Consider the following 19,053-nt stretch of genomic DNA (forward strand, 5'->3'; position numbering starts at 1 on the left):
AAATTAATTCCTTGTGTAACAAATATGTAGCAGGCATTCGTCTTCCCTACGCATAGAGATCAATTATCAGATATGTATGCCTTGTTCTCTTTTGATTTACATGACAGATGAAAGAGGATGAGTATCAAAAACAATTGTGCTTTTGGGAATGCTTAAATGCTTAAACAAAACCTCCAATATCAAACAATATGTCCATGCAAGTCAAGAATCTGACATGTTTCAGTTGATTGTGTTGGTTCAGCCATGCCTAGCTAAGAGCTTCCTAAAGCTCACCTGAACACCAGTGTCATTCTCACTTGGGAACATATAATGAATGACATTTTCTAAAGTTTGACTTTCTTTCTAATAAGGATAATTTCTTGCAACTTCATTTCTTGCAACTTTCAGCACCGAGAAATGCTGTGATAATGAGGCTATGGAATGAGCCTTTTATGATTGCTGAACTCAGCATCATGTGTGTGGTACCACAAAAGCAAAACACCTTACCGTCCCTCTCCACTCTTTCATACCTGAACACCCTCACCTACTGTACTCTGTATCCTTTAGAGATCCAGGCATCTCTAATGTCCAATATAGGCTACAATCAGTTTAACTGATCAACTAAAAACATGTGTGCACCACCACATCCAACCGCTGGAAGTTAAGTTGGGTGCTAAAGTGATTCCTGCAATAGTATAGGCCCTGCCTGCTTCTAATTGGGTATTTTCACATTGTTTATGGTAACTCTTGCCAATACTTTAACATACAAAAAACGTTGGTTGAAAAATAAGAAGTATGTCAATTCTAATATTTACACAAAATGGTAAATGACTATCACAATGATGAACGATTCAAAAGCTGCAAAAAAAGGCAACAAGAGACCATTTAAATGCACCAACAACACAACTAACTATTGGACATTTAATACTTACCATTTTAAACGTGTCATGTATTATATTTTTCATAAAAAAATGTGACTTAAGCACTCACCAAATCGCACAATGTGAACATCACTATTAAATATTTTATGGGAGCGCGCCCACCACCCCCTCGCCACCAACCAGTAACGCCCACATTGGTGATCTAGCCAATGAGCGCAAACGTCGTCCTACGGTCGACACGTCCGATTGCTTAACGCAATAGCTGACGATCATAGAACAGTAAACGCGCTACACGAGCGAGAAACGGACGTGCATGACAAGATCTCCCTATTCTGCGCCTGGACGTCCAAACCCAAAGTCATAGTAAAATACATTTAAAAGAGCAAGACAAAGGAAAGGGAGACCGTTTCAGTGCGTTTCAAGGAGGATTGCTAACGGATCACTTTGCATAGGCAACCGCTCACACTCACTACTGTGATCAATGTCGTTATAACTCAGCCGCCGCTTTCACACAGTGGAGGCATTGCGTTAAGTTGCTTTCAGAAGTTGGTGAAAGTTTTCATCCTGGTGAGCAGATAATAGGACGGAGATGTTCAGTCCATTATGGGGTTTCTAATGTGGATGTAGAATAGAAATCTTGGAAGTCTCCGGATGACCGACGCGTTTTGGATGTTACCATTCTTTGGGGCTATTCTCTGAGATTCCTTAGAGGCGGTGGCAATACAAAAAAAAGAAAAAGGATTCCTCTCAGGTGGCACATTGCTATGTTTGGATGGATTTGATTTTACTATAACCAAGTTATCAAGAAATTGTTGCATTTTTTGTGTGTTTTTTCTTTATTGTGTCTGATCCAAACGACAGCTGAAATTTTAGTACAACTGTACCACTCACCCTCGGAATTACAATCATGAACATTGGCAGTTTTGTACAATTATTATTTGCAGCGCTGCTTCAGCTTCATTTTTATGCAGTTAAGGTGAGAATTATATTTAAATCGGAGGGGGATCAGATGCGTTTGAATTATGAATACAATGCTGTTCATGTTTCATTAATGAGGTGATCGCCCTTATCGCAAAACCACGTCACTTGCTGCTAGGTGTGTAGGCCACTTACAATGTATTCACTTTCTGTAAATCATAGGCCCAATGAGTGATTTTATGTCACCGTAGAATGGTTAATCCTGACGTTTGACATACATTTTGGTCCTTTTGGGAAAAAGTGTCATAGGCCTATCCAATTAACGCTGTATTTTCTATTATAATTATGCTATTATTTGTATTTATTATTATAACTTTTGAAAATGCACAATGCACCCGACATTAATGTCAAAAAAATAGTAAGCTAGGCAAAATCGGAATTTTGAGTGACGTAAAAGTGAAATGAGTTTCCTCATTACACAAACATAATCCAAAATCACTATTGTCGTGATTTAATTCAATTGGATTCCTATTGAATAAAATCACGACAACATAATGTCACTATTCCCACTGGCGCCACACTGGTTGAACCAACGTTGTTTCCATTGAACCAACGTGTAATAGATGTTGAACTGATGTGTGTGTGTCCAGTGGGTTGATTCCAATATTGGCAATGTATTTGCTCTCGTTTTGTGGGCTAGTCTACTGTAATGAAAAGCAAAGTCCAGACGTCCTGTCTATTGAGAGCGCAAGGATAGTGCAAACCTGTTGGCCCCTAACCGAATAGCCTCGCTGGGTCGCAGAAGGTATAAAGTGTCAACGTGTATTTCACTCCCTACTTAAGGCTAATAATAGCCCGTTTATATTAAACTTAGGCCTTGTTAATAAAAACATATTGGCTAAAATGTTTACGATAATCCGTACAACCTGTAAACGCTAACAATGGGCAACTCAGTCTTTCATCTATACAATTACAGTCTTCTTTCTCACGCAATATTGAAGAGCTATTGCAACAGTCTCGGTCCGGTGATAACGTGACTGAAGCACTGCTGTGATGCCATTGTCCCTCTGCACTTGCCCATAAACGGGATCATATTCAATGAAGTCGGCTAGCTGTCAGAATAAAGAGGGAATGTATTGGAGTCTTGCTGTATAATAAGCTAATGGCTTACGGACATACCAAAAATGATTGTGCGTGCAGTTCCATTATGGAAATGATGTATACATAATTCAGGGAGGCAAAACTGCATTGCCTTTTTTACAACGTGATGCATAGCCTACCATATGAAAAAATGTGTATGACATAGGCTAAGACGTGAAGCTTTCTCTAATGGGCTTACCTGTTGTTGTTTTTTTTACAGACAGCCCACATACCCAAGGACGGGGAGAAGAGTAACAATGATGGTAAGTGCTGAATGTACAAATGTATTACAAGTGCAATATTGTAGAAGTTTCTTCTAAGTGTTTTACCCTTATTGGGGGATTTGTTGTGTGAATAGCCACCTAGTGGACATATTCTGAATCTGAATTTTCACTGAAAATAGCTTTTCAAGTTTAGGCCTTCAATGAAAATATGTTTTTGACAAATTGGCTATTGCACATGGCTATTGTCATAACAAAATCTTTCCATTGTAGCAATGCTCCCTCTCTATCAGTGAGAGAAGATGGGTATTGTATAGGACCCCATGGTGCTATATTGAAGTCTTAGTGGTGAGTCCCTGAGTGAAAGGCTTTACTTTGGAATTACCATAAAAGTGTGTCCGATCTAAATAGTCTGGTACATGTTAACAGACAAGATTACTGCGTGAATTCAAGGCCACTGCTGAATTCGTCTTTTATTTAGCTTTTTTCTTCCTCCTCTTGTGATTTGGTCACATGGCAAACATATGGTCAGATTGTATCATTTATATTGGACAAGCCTCGGTCCAAGGCTGTACACATGGTTATGTTTGTTTATTGAGAGCGACAGAGTGTGTTTCACTTGTTCGCTGTGTTCAAGGTTAGCCATGTTGGTCAATAGTGCACACAGAAAGGTTACTCACTGTCATACATCAGGGACTGGTCATCAGCAGAGAAAACACAGTGAATTTAATTGTTGTTTTATTCACAGCACAAGGGCAGCGACTCCCTTCCTCTTCTCTGACACCTGTTAGCGGCTTCTGACCTTCATTACACACACACGCACACACTCACACACACAATCACATTAAAACAAATGTTGCCTAGGTACTAGAACTCTGCTAGACAGACTGTGAAGCAGCAGCTGTGCAGAGAGAGACTATGGGGCTCCGCAGAGCCAGAACAGCACAGGGAGACGTTTTGGGCTGGTGACCTTGGGCTGTAGACGGAGACACTCCTGTCTATGGCAGCGAGACAGAGTGACAGCCTTTCTCCCCCTACAGGCTGGCCAGGGCCTGGGCTTCTCCTCTGAGAGCAGGTGCTGGGAGGGATAAAGGGAGGTATGGACACCGCATCTGCTGACAAGGCAGGTCATCCATGGGCTAGCAGCAGCGGTGCATGGTTTGAGAAGGAGTAACAGATCCAGCTACGCAGGCAGGCAGTGGTGTCTCAGGATGTTATTGTAGCATTAGGTGGGAACTGACCAGGCCGACTGATTAAGGGGTGGGCTGCCGGGGGTCACATGTCAGAGGTGAACCCTGGCACCACACAGCCTGAGTGAATGGGTTGCTCGGATGACCTGGGGGTCAGGAGGGGGACGGTGTCGCTGGGAAACCAGTCCATAGGATGGAGCGTGCAGGATTATTCTGGGATGGAGATGGGTAGAGTTAGTCAGCATCTGATGAATTGTGGGTTGTATGTAGAGTTGAAGTCGGAAGTTTACATACACTTAGGTTGGAGTCATTAAAACTTGTTTTTCAACCACTCCAAAAATGTCTAGTTAACAAACTATAGTGTTGGCAAGTCAGTAAGGACATCTACTTTGTGCATGACACAAGTCATTTTTCCAACAATTGTTTACAGACAGATTATTTCATAATTCACTGTCTCACAATTCCAGTGGGTCAGAAGTTTACATGCACTAAGTTGACTGTGCCTTAAAACAGCTTGGAAAATTCCAGAAAATTATGTCATGGCTTTAGAAGCTTTTGATAGGCTAATTGAGATAATTACATATAAAATACATTGAAATAATTTATATACATCCAAATACATACACAAGGTGTACCTGTGTATGCATTTCAAGGCCTACCTTCAAACGCAGTGCCTCTTTGCTTGACATCATGGGAAAATCAGAAGAAATCAGCCAAGACATCAGGATAGAAATTGTAGACCTCCACAAGTCTGGTTCACCTTGGGAGCAATTTCCAAACACCTGAAGGTACCATGTTTATCTGTACAAACAATAGTATGCAAGTATAAACACCATGGGACAACGCAACTGTCATACCGCTCAGGAAGGAGACGCATTCTGTCTCCTAGAGATGAACGTACTTTGCTGCGAAAAGTGCAAATCAATCCCAGAACAACAGCAAAGGACCTTGTGAAGATGCTGGAGGAAACAGGTACAAAAGTATCTATAACCACAGTAAAACGAGTCCTATGTCGACATAACCTGAAAGGCCGCTCGGCAAGGAAGAAGCCACTGCTCCAAAACCGCCATAAAAAAGCCAGACTACAGTTTGCAACTGCACATGTAGACAAAGATTGTATATTTCGGAGAACTGTCCTCTGGTCTGATGAAACAAAAATAGACCTGTTTGGCCATAATGACCATCGTTATGTTTGGAGGAAAAATGGCTTGCAAGCTGAAGAACACCATCCCAACCGTGAAGCACAGGAGTGGCAGTATCATGTTGTTGGGGTGCTTTGCTGCAGGAGGGACTGGTGTACTTCATGAAATAGATGGCATCATGAGGATGGAAAAGTATGTGGATATATTGAAGCAACATCTCAAGACATCAGTCAGGAGGTTAAAGCTTGATCGCAAATGAGTCTTCCAAATGGACAATGACCTCAAGCATACTTCCAAAGTTGTGGCAAAATGGCTTAAGGACAACAAAGTCAAGATATTGGAGTGGCCATCACAAAGCCCTGACCTCAATCCTATAGAACATTTGTGGGCTGAACTGAAAAGTGTGTGTGAGCAAGGAGGCCTTACAAACCTGACTCCGTTACACCAGCTCTGTCAGGAGGAATGGGCCAAAATTCACCCAACTTATTGGGGGAAGCGTGTGGAAGGCTGAACCAGAGCATTTGACCCAAGTTAAACAATTTAAAGGCAATGCTACCAAATACTAGTTGAGTTTATGCAAACTTCTGACCCACTGGGAATGTGATGAAATACATAAAAGCTTAAATAAATAATTCTCTCTACTATTATTCTAACATTTCACATTCTTAAAATGAAGTGGTGATCCTAACTGACCTAAGACAGTGCATTGTTACTAGGATTAAATGTTAGGAATTGTGAAAAACTGTGTTTAAATGTATTTGGCTAAGGTGTATGTAAACTTCTGACTTCAACTGTATATGGCATGTGTGAGTGAGTTCAGATCATGTAGCTTAAACACGTGGATGTGTTGTAATTGTCCGTGTGTGTTGTAGGCTTTAGACAGCTGTGAGCACATGAGCAAGTTTGACATTATTTTGCTGGGGGACATTAAGATCCTTGTCAGCACAATAGTCTGCTTTGTTACATCTGTAGCCATATATATGTGGCTTTGTTCATCTGCTAAACTAGCTTTCGCAATGGGAACCACTCAGGAAACAAATGCCTGTACCTTTTGACGACCACAAAGGCACACAAGTACTCTTTTCCACTGCCAAACGGAACCAGAGCAGATGGGGGATTCTAGGAAGTTGAGGAGGCATGGAGAGTTAGGATAAAGGAGAAAAAGGGACACAACTGGGGAATGAGGGAGGAAAGGAGGATGAAAGAGAATGCATTGGAGAGTTTTACTAAGTGGAGAGGATGGATGTGCTGTTCTCTACAGCATAGCAGTTTTGTGATAGGATTGCCACTGATGTTACTGTCTTCTCCTCAAGGAATCTCACGGTTACTGACAGTTATCTACGGCACAGTGAGGATGAGAAGGAAGCAGGACTGATGTTCTCCCTCTGCTCTTCCTCCTGCAGTGGTCCCGTTCATGGACGTGTATAACAAGAGCATGTGTCGGACACGGGAGATGTTGGTGGACGTCTTCCAGGAGTATCCAGATGAGATTGAGCACACCTACATCCCCTCGTGCGTGGTGCTCATGCGCTGCGCTGGATGCTGCAACGACGAGGCGCTCGAGTGTGTACCCACGGAAACAAAAAACGTTACCATGGAGGTAAGCTCCAACTCTCGCGGGGGTTATCCAACTTATAACCCCCTCTCTCTTCCATATTTCTTGGTGTCCTCTCTCTCTTCCATTCCTTTTCTCACTGTCTCGCTCTTGCTCGCTTTGCGTCTCTCTCTATGTCCCATGGAAAAAGTGAAGCAGCAGGGGCCTGGCATGTCAGCAATTTTGTTTACCCTTGCACACACTGTTTACGCCCCTGTTTTATGAGGTTGAAGTCTCTCTTGGCCACGGTCAGGAGTCAGGACTTACTGTTGGCATGAGCCTAAGGTGGAAAGGATTAAGCTATAGGAATGTGATCCAGCGCATGCCTGGCTATGGTGTCGCCCTGTCTTCATCGACCGGTTAGCTAGTGGCCAGACTGTGACCACATTGTCAATGGACAGAGCAATCACTCGCTAAGAATCTCTGAGGTAGTAATGTTGCGGCAGGGTAATTTGGTTTGGGCGGGGGGGGGATTGACCCAAGTAAGCGACTACAAACCCTTTTTCAACGTGAATTTTAATGTTTAATGTCTTATGTTTCTCTACAGGTAATACAGGTGAAACAGAGAGTATCGCAACATCATTTTCTGTTAAGTTTCACAGAACATCGAAAGTGTGAATGCAGGTAAGAATATTTATCAGGCCTATAATGATTTCAGGCTTCAATGTTATTTTGCTTACTGGTTGGAGGTTCAATGCAGGTGTTTTTAATCTCAATATCAAATAATTTCTGGGTAACAATTAAGTACCTTCCTGTGATTGTTTTCAATTAAAATGTTAAACTGAAAACTTGCTGTTATTGGCAGAGATTTGGAAATATATTTCTTATTGGTCTATTAACTAATTATTTAGGCCAAAACTCCATCCCACCAAAACAGGCTGACATTTCAGTCGGTCTTTTCAAACAGCTCCTCCACTAAAAGGGCATTATCATAATTTTCACTATTTTACAGTATTATTCTAACCTCCATAGTGTGGAAATATATAAGAAACATAGGAAATCATGTTTTTGACTGCACTGGGCCTCGCTAAATATAAAGCTAAATGTTTTGTTCTCTATTTTCCTCTTAATTTCAGACCAAAGCCAGAAGTTAAAGCAAAGAAAGAAAAGTAAGTACACGTTTTGCGTTCTTATTGAGTTATTTGTGGGGGGAGCTTTCTGTGTTCCGTTTGACTCCCACTCTGATATTCAAACGGTCGAAACAGCTCTATCTGCCAGCCCCAAAATATCTCAATATATTGATTGACCAGTTTCCCAACCAATCATCATCCCTTTCTCACCACAGACGTTGTAACTTAACACAGAAGGCTGGGGCCCAATCCTCCCGAAACAATACGTATTCAGTATTCCTCATGTTTTTTGGCCACTGTACATGCAGATGAGAAGCAGCCAGCTGAACACTGTGGTACCAGCGACCATGTGGGGTAGCGCTAATGCTTAATAGTAACAGTGAAGCTGCAGTATCTTCTACCACTGCTGCACTGAGAAGTCAGCAGCGGCACTACTCCAGCTGATAGGATTGAGTCGATAATTTTAAAGGCTGGTGAGAGGAAGTGTTAGGGTGCCTTCTCTACTAGTGATTGGGATTATCATCACCTCATAGGCTCCTACAACGCACCACGTAGCCCTGTCTCTCTCTTTTTTGCATAGCGATGGAGTGGAGGTAGAGGCCTAGTTCTCCATGTTCCCTTCCCGCCTTGTGGGAGTTAGTGGACTAGCAGCACACCTTATGGGGAAAAAACAGCCTCTCTCCTCTATCTTTACTGGTGCTGATAAGAGAATGGATTTTTTTTAACGGGGTTTGTTTCAGTTTGTCTTCCTGCCAGGCTCTGTTCGTTTTATGGCGGTTGGTTTAGTGCTTTACTGTGCGGCTGTAACAGTTGGGTTGAGGTAGTTAGCTTGCGCCAGACCACCCGCGACTGGCTGGGCCGTCCAGCAGCCTTCTTCTTAGCTCCAGTTGCTTAAGCCTGACCCTCGGCCCTCGTGGCTACTTCCACAGTGCAACAGGTGTCATTCAGTTAAACCATTTTTATTTTTAGAGTTGTAAAATAGTGGATGAGCCTAGAGACGGAGACGCAGTGGACGTGGTTAGTTACAGGCAGTGTGGAGGGAGGGAAACCGACTGATGCAAGGGTGTGTGTGTGTGTGTGTGTGTGTGTGTGTGTGTGTGTGTGTGTGTGTGTGTGTGTGTGTGTGTATATATATACACACACACACACACACACACACACACACACACACACACCCATATATATATGTATGTCTTTAGCCACCTCAGCTGCAGCTGACCCGTCAGAGGATGTCCCTTATTTCTATTGGATAAGAACCACATAGGGATAAAGCCACATGGATCAGAGGAGGAGAGATGGGATCATGTTAGCTACCTGAGAGGGCTAAATCAAATCCATTTGTCATGGGGCTGAGCTGAGCCTTGTCCTCGCGTTGTGCCACACACACATCTCTGCCTGTCACCCAGCACGTAGGCAGACAGCTCACCCCAGCCAGGCCAGGGTAGGGTGCAGGGAAAAGACTGCCCATTCATGAGCTCAGACACACCCTCACTCTTTCACTCAAATGCATACTGTACGTAATACTCTCGACCAACACTTGGGGCTCTATTTTAACAAACCTAACTCAATGGTAAATCTAAGGGCATGTGGTAGCGCTGTAGGTTCAAGGGTGTGTCAGAAATATTTTAGCAATTTTCACTATTACAATTATCTGCGCACTTGATGGTGTTGGCGCGAAAGGGCTGGGTGTTGATGAGTAAACTAGTTGTGGGTGTCGAGGCTTGGCCCCTCACTGGCCTATCAGAACGTGCTCCATGGCGAAATATGTTGTTGCTTCAAGTTGTGTATTTACAGTATTTTATGTTTTGACTTGGAATAAATGCCAATTCCAGTGTGTCTGTTATATTTTTTAAAATGGCTTACAGAAACTAAATAACAAATTGAAGACCTATCTTTGCTAAATACGTTAACTTTAACCCATTTGCATTCCACATTGTTCTAAGTAATTGCAAGGCATACATGGCATTCCCATATAGGATAGGGGCTAGGCCTATTGTAAATTGCATTATAGCTGAGCACAGACATGACAAACATTGTCAATAAGCAATATTAAATTCACTATTGATAAGGCCTACAAAGAGAACAAATAGCTCTAATCAAATTCTAAACAAAACAAATAAAACCAGGAATGGGAATCATTCTAATAAGATTGGTTGTAAAAACAAGCAATCTTTCTTTTTTTTAAACAACAACAACAATAAATTATTGTAACATGTAATGATATCATCAAATTGGCATGATGAAAAGAAGCGCAGTGCAGTTGAACCAGCCTTTGTTATAGTAGGCCTAATGGAGGGGTTGAGCATATGAAACGGAAAACAGGCAATTGTTACAGATAACTTCTAAATGCGAGGTTCACCTGTACTCAACGAGGTTCTCATCTTTCGTTTCATGATTGGCATGACTTGTAGCTTACATCATGGAGGAGGGGAGGTGTACACACATCCAAAATGGGACCGCATGACTAAAATAATGTGGGCCTACCTACAATGCATTAGATCAAATTTATTTATAAAGTCCTTCTTAGATCAGCTGATATCTCAAAGTGCTGTACAGAAACCCAGCCTAAAACCCCAAACAGCAATCAATGCAGGTGTAGAAGTACAGTGGCTAGGAAAAACTCCCAAGAAAGGCCAGAACCTAGGAAGAAACCTCAAGAGGAACCAGGCTATGAGGTTTGGCCAGTCCTCTTCTGGCTGTGCCGGGTGGAGATTATATTATTGTAGATAAAAAGGGAATGTCAGCTCACTGTTTTACTCCTCTCAAACGTTCTATTTGAATAAAGCTCTGGTGATTTTAAGATTTATTTCCAAGCGTTCTCAGGAGCCAAACCCTGTATCGACAGTCTTGGGTAAAAAAGCCTTCATTGAGAGGAGAGGAGGCTAAAACTACAAAAGGAAACAGGTTAAGTAAAAATAAATTTACAAAGACAGTTTTTGCACATGGATGACTCAACACTATACACGTCAGCTACTACAGTGACTGAAATGACTGCAACACTCAACAGAGTTGCAGTTAGTTTCAGAGTGAGTGGCAAGGAATAAATATTTCTAAATCTAAAAGCATTGTATTTGAAACAAAACACTCACTAAACCCTGAACCTCAGCTAAATCTTGTAATAAATGATGTGGAAATTGAGCAAGTTGAGATGACTAAACTGCTTGGAGTAACCCTGGATTGTAAACTGTCATGGTCAAAACATATTGATGCAGTAGTAGCTAAGATGGGGAGAAGTTTGTCTATAATAAAGCGATGCTCTGCCTTAACACTATCAACAAGGCCGGTCCTACAGGCCCTAGTTTTGTCGCACCTTGACTACTGTTCAGTCGTGTGGTCAGGTGCCACAAAAAAGTACTTAGGAAAATTTCAATTGGCTCAGAACAGAGCAGCACGGCTGGCCCTTGGATGTACACAGAGAGCTAATAATAATAATATGCATGTCATTCTCTCCTGGCTCAAAGTGGAGGAGAGATTGACTTCATCACTACTTTTATTTATGAGAGGTATTGACATGTTGAATGCACCGAGCTGTCTGCCTAAACTACTGGCACACAGCTTGGACACCCATCCATACCCCACAAGACATGTCACGAGGTCTCTTCACAGTCCCTAAGTCCAGAACAGACTATGGGAGGCACACAGTACTAAACTCAGCAAAAAAAGAAATGTCCTCTCACTGCTGAAAATAAACTTAGCATGTGTAAATATTTGTATGAACATAACAAGATTCAACAACTGAGACATAAACTGAACAAGTTCCACAGACATGTGACTAACAGAAATTGAATAATGTGTCCCTGAACAAAGAGGGAGGGGGGGGGTCAAAATCAAAAGTAACAGTCAGTATCTGGTGAAGCCACCAGCTGCATTAAGTACTGCAGTGCATCTCCTCCTCATGGACTGCACCAGATTTGCCAGTTCTTGCTGTGAGATGTTACCCTACTCTTCCACCAAGGCACCTGCAAGTTCCCAGACATTTCTGGGGTGAATGGCCCTAGCCCTCACCCTCCAATCCAACATGTCCTAGACGTGCTCAATGAGATTGAGATCCGGGCTCTTCGCTGGCCATGGCAGAACACTGACATTCATGTCTTGCAGAAAATCACACACAGAACGAGCAGTATGGCTAGTTGCATTGTCATGCTGGAGGGTCATGTCAGGATGAGCCTGCAGGAAGTGTACCACATGAGGGAGGAGGATGTTTTCCCTGTAACGGGCAGTGTGGAGATTGCCTGAAATGACAACAAGCTAAGTCCGATGATGCTGTGACGCACCGCCCCAGACCGTGACGGACCCTCCACCTCCAAATCGATCCCGCTCCAGAGTACAGGCCTCGGTGTAACGCTCTTCCCTTCAATGATAAACGCGAATCCGACCATCACCCCTGGTGAGACAAAACCGCGACTCGTCAGTGAAGAGCACTTTTTGCCAATCCTGTCTGGTCCAGCAACGTTGTTGCCTGTGATGTCTGGTGAGGACCTGCCTTACAACAGGCCTACAAGTCCTCAGTCCAGCCTCTGTCCGCAATAGGCTGAGAGTCTGAGCACTGGTGGAGGAATTGTGCTTTCCTGGTGTAACTCGTGCAGTTGTTGTTGCCATCCTGTACCTGTCCCGCAGGTGTGATGTTCGGATGTACCGATCCTGTGCAGATGTTGTTACACGTGGTCTGCCACTGCGAGGACGATCAGCTGTCCATCCTGTCTCCCTGTTGCGCTGCCAGAGGCGTCTCACAGTACAGACATTGCAATTTATTGCCCTGGCCACATCTGCAGTCATCATGCCTCCTTGCAGCTTGCCTAAGGCACGTTCACACAGATAAGCAGGGACCCTGGGCATCTTTCTTTTTGGTGTTTTTCAGAGTCAGTAGAAAAGCCTCTCTAGTGTCCTAAGTTGTCATAACTGTGACCTTAATTGCCTACTGTCTGTAAGCTGTTAGTGTCTTCACGACCGTTCCACAGGTGCATGTTCATTAATTGTTTATGGCTCATTGAACAAGCATGGGAAACAGTGTTTAAACCCTTTACAAGGAAGATCTGTGAAGTTATTTGGATTTTTACGAATTATCTTTGAAAGACAGGGTCCTGAAAAGGAGACATTTCTTTTTTTTGCTGAGTTTACTTAGAGTCATGACTGCATAGAACTGTATTCCACATCAAGTAACTCATGCCAGCAGTAAAACTAGATAAAAAAAACACCTTATGGAACAGCAGGGACAGTGAAGCAACACAAACATTGGCACAGACACATGCGTACACACACACACACACACACGATACTAATACATGCACATTGATTTAGTACTGTAGATATGTGGTAGTGGGGGAGTAGGTGCCTGAGGGCACACAGTGTGTTGTGGAATCTGTGAATGTATTGTAATGTTTTTAAAATTGTATAAACTGGCTTAAATTTGTTGGACACCAGGAAGAGTAGCTGCTGCCAAAGCAGCAGATAATGGGGATCCATGAGAAATACAAAATACAAATAAAACAATTATTCAACGTTTTTTAATGTTTCTATATACAATGTATTCAGGCACCAAAAGCACATTAGGCTACTATTGTTCCATGCGCATATGGGCATTGTGTATAGGCTGAGTTTCCGCTGTCAACATTCATGCCATAACCAGCTGTGTTACCACTAAAACCAGCTTTTGGTTGGTCTTAAACATCCCTATCAGCGCTGTCTGAATTTAGCACTTTGGATCATGTTTTTTAGGACATGCCTAAAATATTTTCACCCCTTCCATCTGAGTGCAAGCGTGCTGATATAAGACGGGTAAATTCCCGAACCTGGCGCTAGGTCCGGAAAATGTCTGCGTTATTTTTTTACGTGACGAAATTGCAATTTCACATTAGTGCCGCCTTAACGCCAGCCGAAAATAGAGCCCTTGATATGCATAGACTGATTTACACAGGCAACAGTGGATGCATTTACATTGAGACACACATTAAAAAGGGATCGATCCCACTGCTTATTAGGAGTCTAGATTAGAAGGGAGATGCCTGACTTGATTGATTGTCTCCTCTTTGGCCTAACCTCTATTGATTGAACTCTGTATGAGTGTCCCTGCCTCCACTTAGGTGTCTCTTCTCTTTTGCCCTGTTCTCTATTTTCCAGGGGCAATGACCGAAAGAGAAAGAAAGAGAGAGACACTGGCACGATGAGGTCTGAGGCCTCTTCTGTGGCGTGTCCGCACATGGGCACTATGTCTCTCTTGATGGTTGGTTTGATTTTGGAGGACCTTGTTTTTATCTTGTAAAATGCAAACCTTTTAGTTTGGCATGAGGAGGCTCCATTCTTTTTAAAGGAACCTTTTTTTTGTATGGCATTTGCACCACTTAAGTCCATGGCGAGGGTAGTAATGTGAAGTTGACGTGAGTGAGAACTGTCAGGTAATGATGATGTCAGAATGAAGCATGGCTGTTTTACCACCCCCTCACTAATCCATGGCTGCAGAGTCGATGCCATGTTGAGTCTACACGCTGCTAGGCGTCTGCTCTGTTTCTCTGTTGCCTTTTTGTTTTCGCAGATAGGTGGATGGACCAACACTGTTGTCTTAAACCAAAAAGGGCTGCTTTAGGTTGCTTTGTTCCTGCTTTTAGACGGGACGGTCTAGAACATGACCCAGACGTGATCTGACCTCGCATAGCTAGTAGAAATACGTCCAACTGCGTCGTCTGGGACGAAGCGTAGCTTCACCTCGTCTGGTGCATCGCAGCGCTCCCCTGTCTCTGTTTGTCTATGGTGTGTGCCCCAAATCTGACAATGTTCACCTCCATAAAATATACTTCATCTTTAAGCACCAGCGATGGCATCTACTTTGACTAGGCTAGTGAAATTATTACGATTTAGATTTGTCTTTGATCTGTATTTCACAATCCTTACATTGTGCTTGAGCCTGCTCTTGCTCAGCCCAACCGTCATCCTAATGTCATCCTAACATCCCATTAAGTTGTGGCGCTCATGTGAGCACGTCTGTAGGGTAATTGTAGTGGGAATTATCGGCAGATTTTGGGAGGGATGGGTTTTTAAAGATGGCTGCTCCCTTGTGAGCATGTCATTGGGTGGATTGGGAAGCAAATGCTATGTGTTCTGTCTTTCTGCTGTGGCCTTTATCTTATCACATGCACCTGTTTTGTGTGTCTGTGTGTGTGTGTGGCTGTTAGTGTATATGGTGCACATTCTCTCATTCAATGTTGCTCTCATTGACCCAGTCACACATGTGCTTTTCATACGATTTATAGAGGATGAATGAAAGAGTGGGTGAAAGTGTGTGAGTGTATGCAAGCATGAATCAGGGCAATGTGTGTAGAAAAGTCTTTACACGTGCTCTCTTTCAAACCCGATCACAATGCGCCACAACCTCAAACAACCTTCACACCACCCAGCGGCTACAGAAGTATTGAGCTGATGTTGCTCAAATGTTCTTCCAGTGTCGGTGCGTTGGGGGGGGGGGCAGCAATGGGTTGTGGTTTTGGATGGTGCATGAGAGTCTGTCTGCACCCTTTTTCTGCTGGATACGCTCTATAGCTTAGACCTCTCTCTCTTTCTCCCTTTTTGCTTCCCTTGCAGCCACTGTGAGCCTTGCTCAGAGAGAAGAAAGCGCTTGTTTGTGCAGGACCCTCTCACCTGTAAATGTTCCTGCAAATTCACACAATTAGACTGCAAGTCCAGACAACTTGAGTTAAGCGAAAGAACTTGCAGGTTTGTTTACGAAATATTATGATAAACAACGTGACTTGGTCTCTACTCCGCTCACCCACATCTACATCCCTCCGCCTTTTTTATACTTCTGTCATTTGCTGGATTTATTTTCTCCTGCATGAGAAATGCATGCTTCTCAGTTTCTTATAGACTGTTTTTGTTTGATTTGAGAATTGTGTGGGACTGTTTGCTTGTAAGTGTGTTTGTATTGTCTGTCCTGTGTAATATTCTGATACTCTTTTTAGCATCATCCTTGATGTTAGAACTGTGACTCTGTTATTGTGTGTTCTGTAAAGGTAGTATATTTTATCTAGCTAGTATAGTGTATTCCCTTTGCATGGTAGACACTTAAACTAGACAATACGCAAAAAAACAGCCCCTTTCTCGCTTTAGATTCCCTTTAAATTAATGCTATATATATATATATATAATATATATATCATTAATTTAAAGGGAATCTATATAAAACCCAACCCCCTACACACATCAAGATATGTGTAGGCGGTTGGGTTTTATGTGTGTGAGACAGTCCGCACCATTTTGGGTCAGTCTGTAGTATTGCCCGTTTATTATAAGACCCACAGTTATCATCCTACTTATCTCCCAACATAGTCTCCTTATCTCTTTCCCATCGCTATATATATATATATAAAACCACCTGCGTAGGAGGGGAATTTTAGCATCCATTGTTGTTTTTAAACTTCTACCAGTCTTGGTCACACAAATAGACAGACATGTTTATAAGTCAGCACAGTACAGGACTCAAGCCAGAACTAACTCATGCACGGCACTAACACTCAAAGGGAAAGTGTTTCCCTTGGTTCGTAACTGTGAACGAACAGGCTCTTAATTGAGTGAATGTAGAGCTGGTGTCCATGCTGCTCGTTTCTAATGGTCCTACTCATAACTCCTACGAGGCGTAGCCCTAAACTCAATTACTAATCGTTGATTAACACTCCATCTTCATTGGTTGCAAATAATGGCTGTATTCAGTCAGTGGCCCAATGGAGAGCTGACTGCTTCCACACTCCCACAAGGCCTTGTGTCGGTGACCTGCCTTGACACTACTATATACATCCCTGACCTTTGAACCTTAGGGGCCCCCCCACACGGTTTGCTGGATTTAGAGAGCCACACATGAGTGGGGTGACCAGCAACATGATTCCAATTGGTCAGGGGAGGAAGAGGGAGGAGCTGCAGGAGTTTTCCACATTTGGGATGATGTGATTGGCTCCAGGCTACACCCCTGCTGGGAGGATGATTTGTTGCCCACCTTCTAACCTACTGTCTGTCATGTCTTGTCATCCACAGATGTGACAAACCAAGGAGATGAGATGAGGAGAGGGGGACAATGAAATGAAGGAATATTTTCTTGGCACAGCACTTTGAAACCTGAGGACGCATTCCCTGAATGGACTGAAAATTACAATGAAAGAATGAGCAAGAGCGAACGATGGAGAGAGACTGAGATAGCAACATGCTGTTGTATATTTCTAAGATATATATTCTAAAAGGACAATGACATTGTGTATTGCTGCTATAAAAAAACGAGACATTATAAAGTGAACGAATGCGCCACTGTCTGGCGTGTGAATTGGACAAATGTTTAGTTCCCAGGGTGTTTGGGCCTTCGCGTGGATAGGACTGGGAGTTTTTGTAATTTTATGTAACACTTCACTGGATGTTGGTCTGCTGTGGATATGAGTATCTTAAATATATCTATATAAAAAACTAAGAGAAATTGTGACCATAACTTCACTGAGAGGTGCAACGGGAACATGTTTCTCCTAGACCTTCAGAGGTCTGAGAGAACTGTCAGAAAGCAGAACTACTTCCTCTGTGGGGTTACGTTTTTGTCACCGCTGTATCTACTAATACCAGATAGGACTCGGTGAGAGAATAATTCTAAAGGGATATTAAACGTAGGTATGTATGGAGACGAGACAATACTGAACTTGATTCCGTCTTCCGCTTAGGAGCAGTGGTATTCAACTCACCACTGTCAAAATCAATAATCTCTATTTCCTTTGTTTAATGTCTTCATTTGTTTTCCAAAGATATAATTGCACACACATATTAAAGAATAGTCCGTTATAGAAAAAATATCGATCTCTATATACTTACCTAATATCCCTTTGTCTAGTACAGTACATCTAATTTATAATGCTAGAATATTTTCAGTATTCTGTGCATTTAATTTATATATTTATATTCAGTGTTATGGTTGATATTGATTTTACTTCAATTTTGATTTTACTAGGATGTTATCACCAATCTGTTTGGCCATGGAAAACTGTAGACATATTTCTTTAAAAAAAGAACAGATAGATAAACTTCAACATTCCTGAAAATGAGATACTGTATGTTTTGTTGGGCTAGAGAGGCTGGTAGCATGTGTCTTGACTTTGTTACAAACAAACCCTGCCACAAACATCTTTGTGAAAAGATGCCCAGCCAACATTGCAGTTTTAGGCGGGACATGTGTTTTTGTACTTGAGTGCCCGAAGACACGTGAGGAGGACTGAGGGCGTCTCCCTGACCTTGGTCAGCTTGGGAAAACTCCACACTGAGAGACTGAGACTCTGGCCAGCCCACTTTAGCCAGAACAGGACTTGGCCTAGTGGGGAACCAGGAGCATTAGGAGATGATGCTCTCTGCCCTTTGATGAAAAAAGAAACATTCTATTTGTATTTCCGTGTCAGAAATGCTCTTTTTGTTTGTTGTATCATGTACAGACACATTTTTAGTATATTTTCACATTAATATATTTATTGGTGCTGTAAAATTATCCGTTTTACAATAGTAACATATTTTTTTGTTTTAGTGTAACTATTAACTATATTTATTTAGAAAATATATTGTTTTTTATTAAACAGAAAATTCAGTTCTATTTGGAAGCCTCTTTTTAACTGTTTTGAAATTACCTCTGACATTTTGATCAATCTAAAATAATTTGATTAAGTAACAATACAACACAATCCTACTTTATTCATCATTCCTAAGCCAATTGATAAGGCATCATAAGAGTACAAGACTACAATAAAATACATGCAGTGCCAAAATAAAGGAAACAACAACATTTAAATGTATTTGACCTTTAACTAGGCAAGTCAGTTAAGAACAAATTCTTATTTTCAATGACGGCCTAGGAACTTGTTCGGGGCAGAACGACAGATTTTTACATTGTCAGCTCTGGGATTCAATCTTGCAACCT

At 42.3% G+C, this 19,053-nt stretch overlaps 1 protein-coding gene across 4 annotated transcripts; it reads left to right on the top strand.

The window, feature by feature from the left end:
• Nucleotides 1-1,152: 1,152 nt before the first annotated feature.
• Nucleotides 1,153-18,729, top strand: LOC118367252 (vascular endothelial growth factor A-A). Of its 4 annotated transcripts, none has more exons than XM_035750509.2 (7): nucleotides 1,153-1,836; nucleotides 3,139-3,181; nucleotides 6,875-7,071; nucleotides 7,613-7,689; nucleotides 8,142-8,174; nucleotides 15,708-15,839; nucleotides 17,151-18,729. In XM_035750509.2, exons 1-7 carry the CDS (start codon nucleotides 1,768-1,770, stop codon nucleotides 17,170-17,172), a joined length of 573 nt encoding a protein of 190 aa, XP_035606402.1. In that variant the 5' UTR covers nucleotides 1,153-1,767; the 3' UTR covers nucleotides 17,173-18,729. The 4 variants fall into 4 exon arrangements, with proteins under 4 accessions (XP_035606402.1, XP_035606403.1, XP_035606404.1 ...); XM_035750510.2 differs by having other exon boundaries at nucleotides 1,153-1,427; XM_052494027.1 differs by lacking the exon at nucleotides 1,153-1,836 and adding an exon at nucleotides 2,563-2,968.
• Nucleotides 18,730-19,053: the final 324 nt, after the last annotated feature.

Source organism: Oncorhynchus keta, chromosome 34 (assembly GCF_023373465.1).
Source record: "Oncorhynchus keta strain PuntledgeMale-10-30-2019 chromosome 34, Oket_V2, whole genome shotgun sequence".
NCBI lineage: Eukaryota > Metazoa > Chordata > Actinopteri > Salmoniformes > Salmonidae > Oncorhynchus > Oncorhynchus keta.

Excerpts from the sequence above, each read along its gene's own strand:
- LOC118367252 (XM_035750509.2), top strand. The coding sequence starts at position 1,768 with ATGAACATTGGCAGTTTTGTACAATTATTATTTGCAGCGCTGCTTCAG. Across the intron at positions 1,837-3,138 it reads TTCATTTTTATGCAGTTAAG|ACAGCCCACATACCCAAGGA; the intron begins GTGAGAATTATA and ends TTTTTTTTACAG. Across the intron at positions 3,182-6,874 it reads GGAGAAGAGTAACAATGATG|TGGTCCCGTTCATGGACGTG; the intron begins GTAAGTGCTGAA and ends TTCCTCCTGCAG.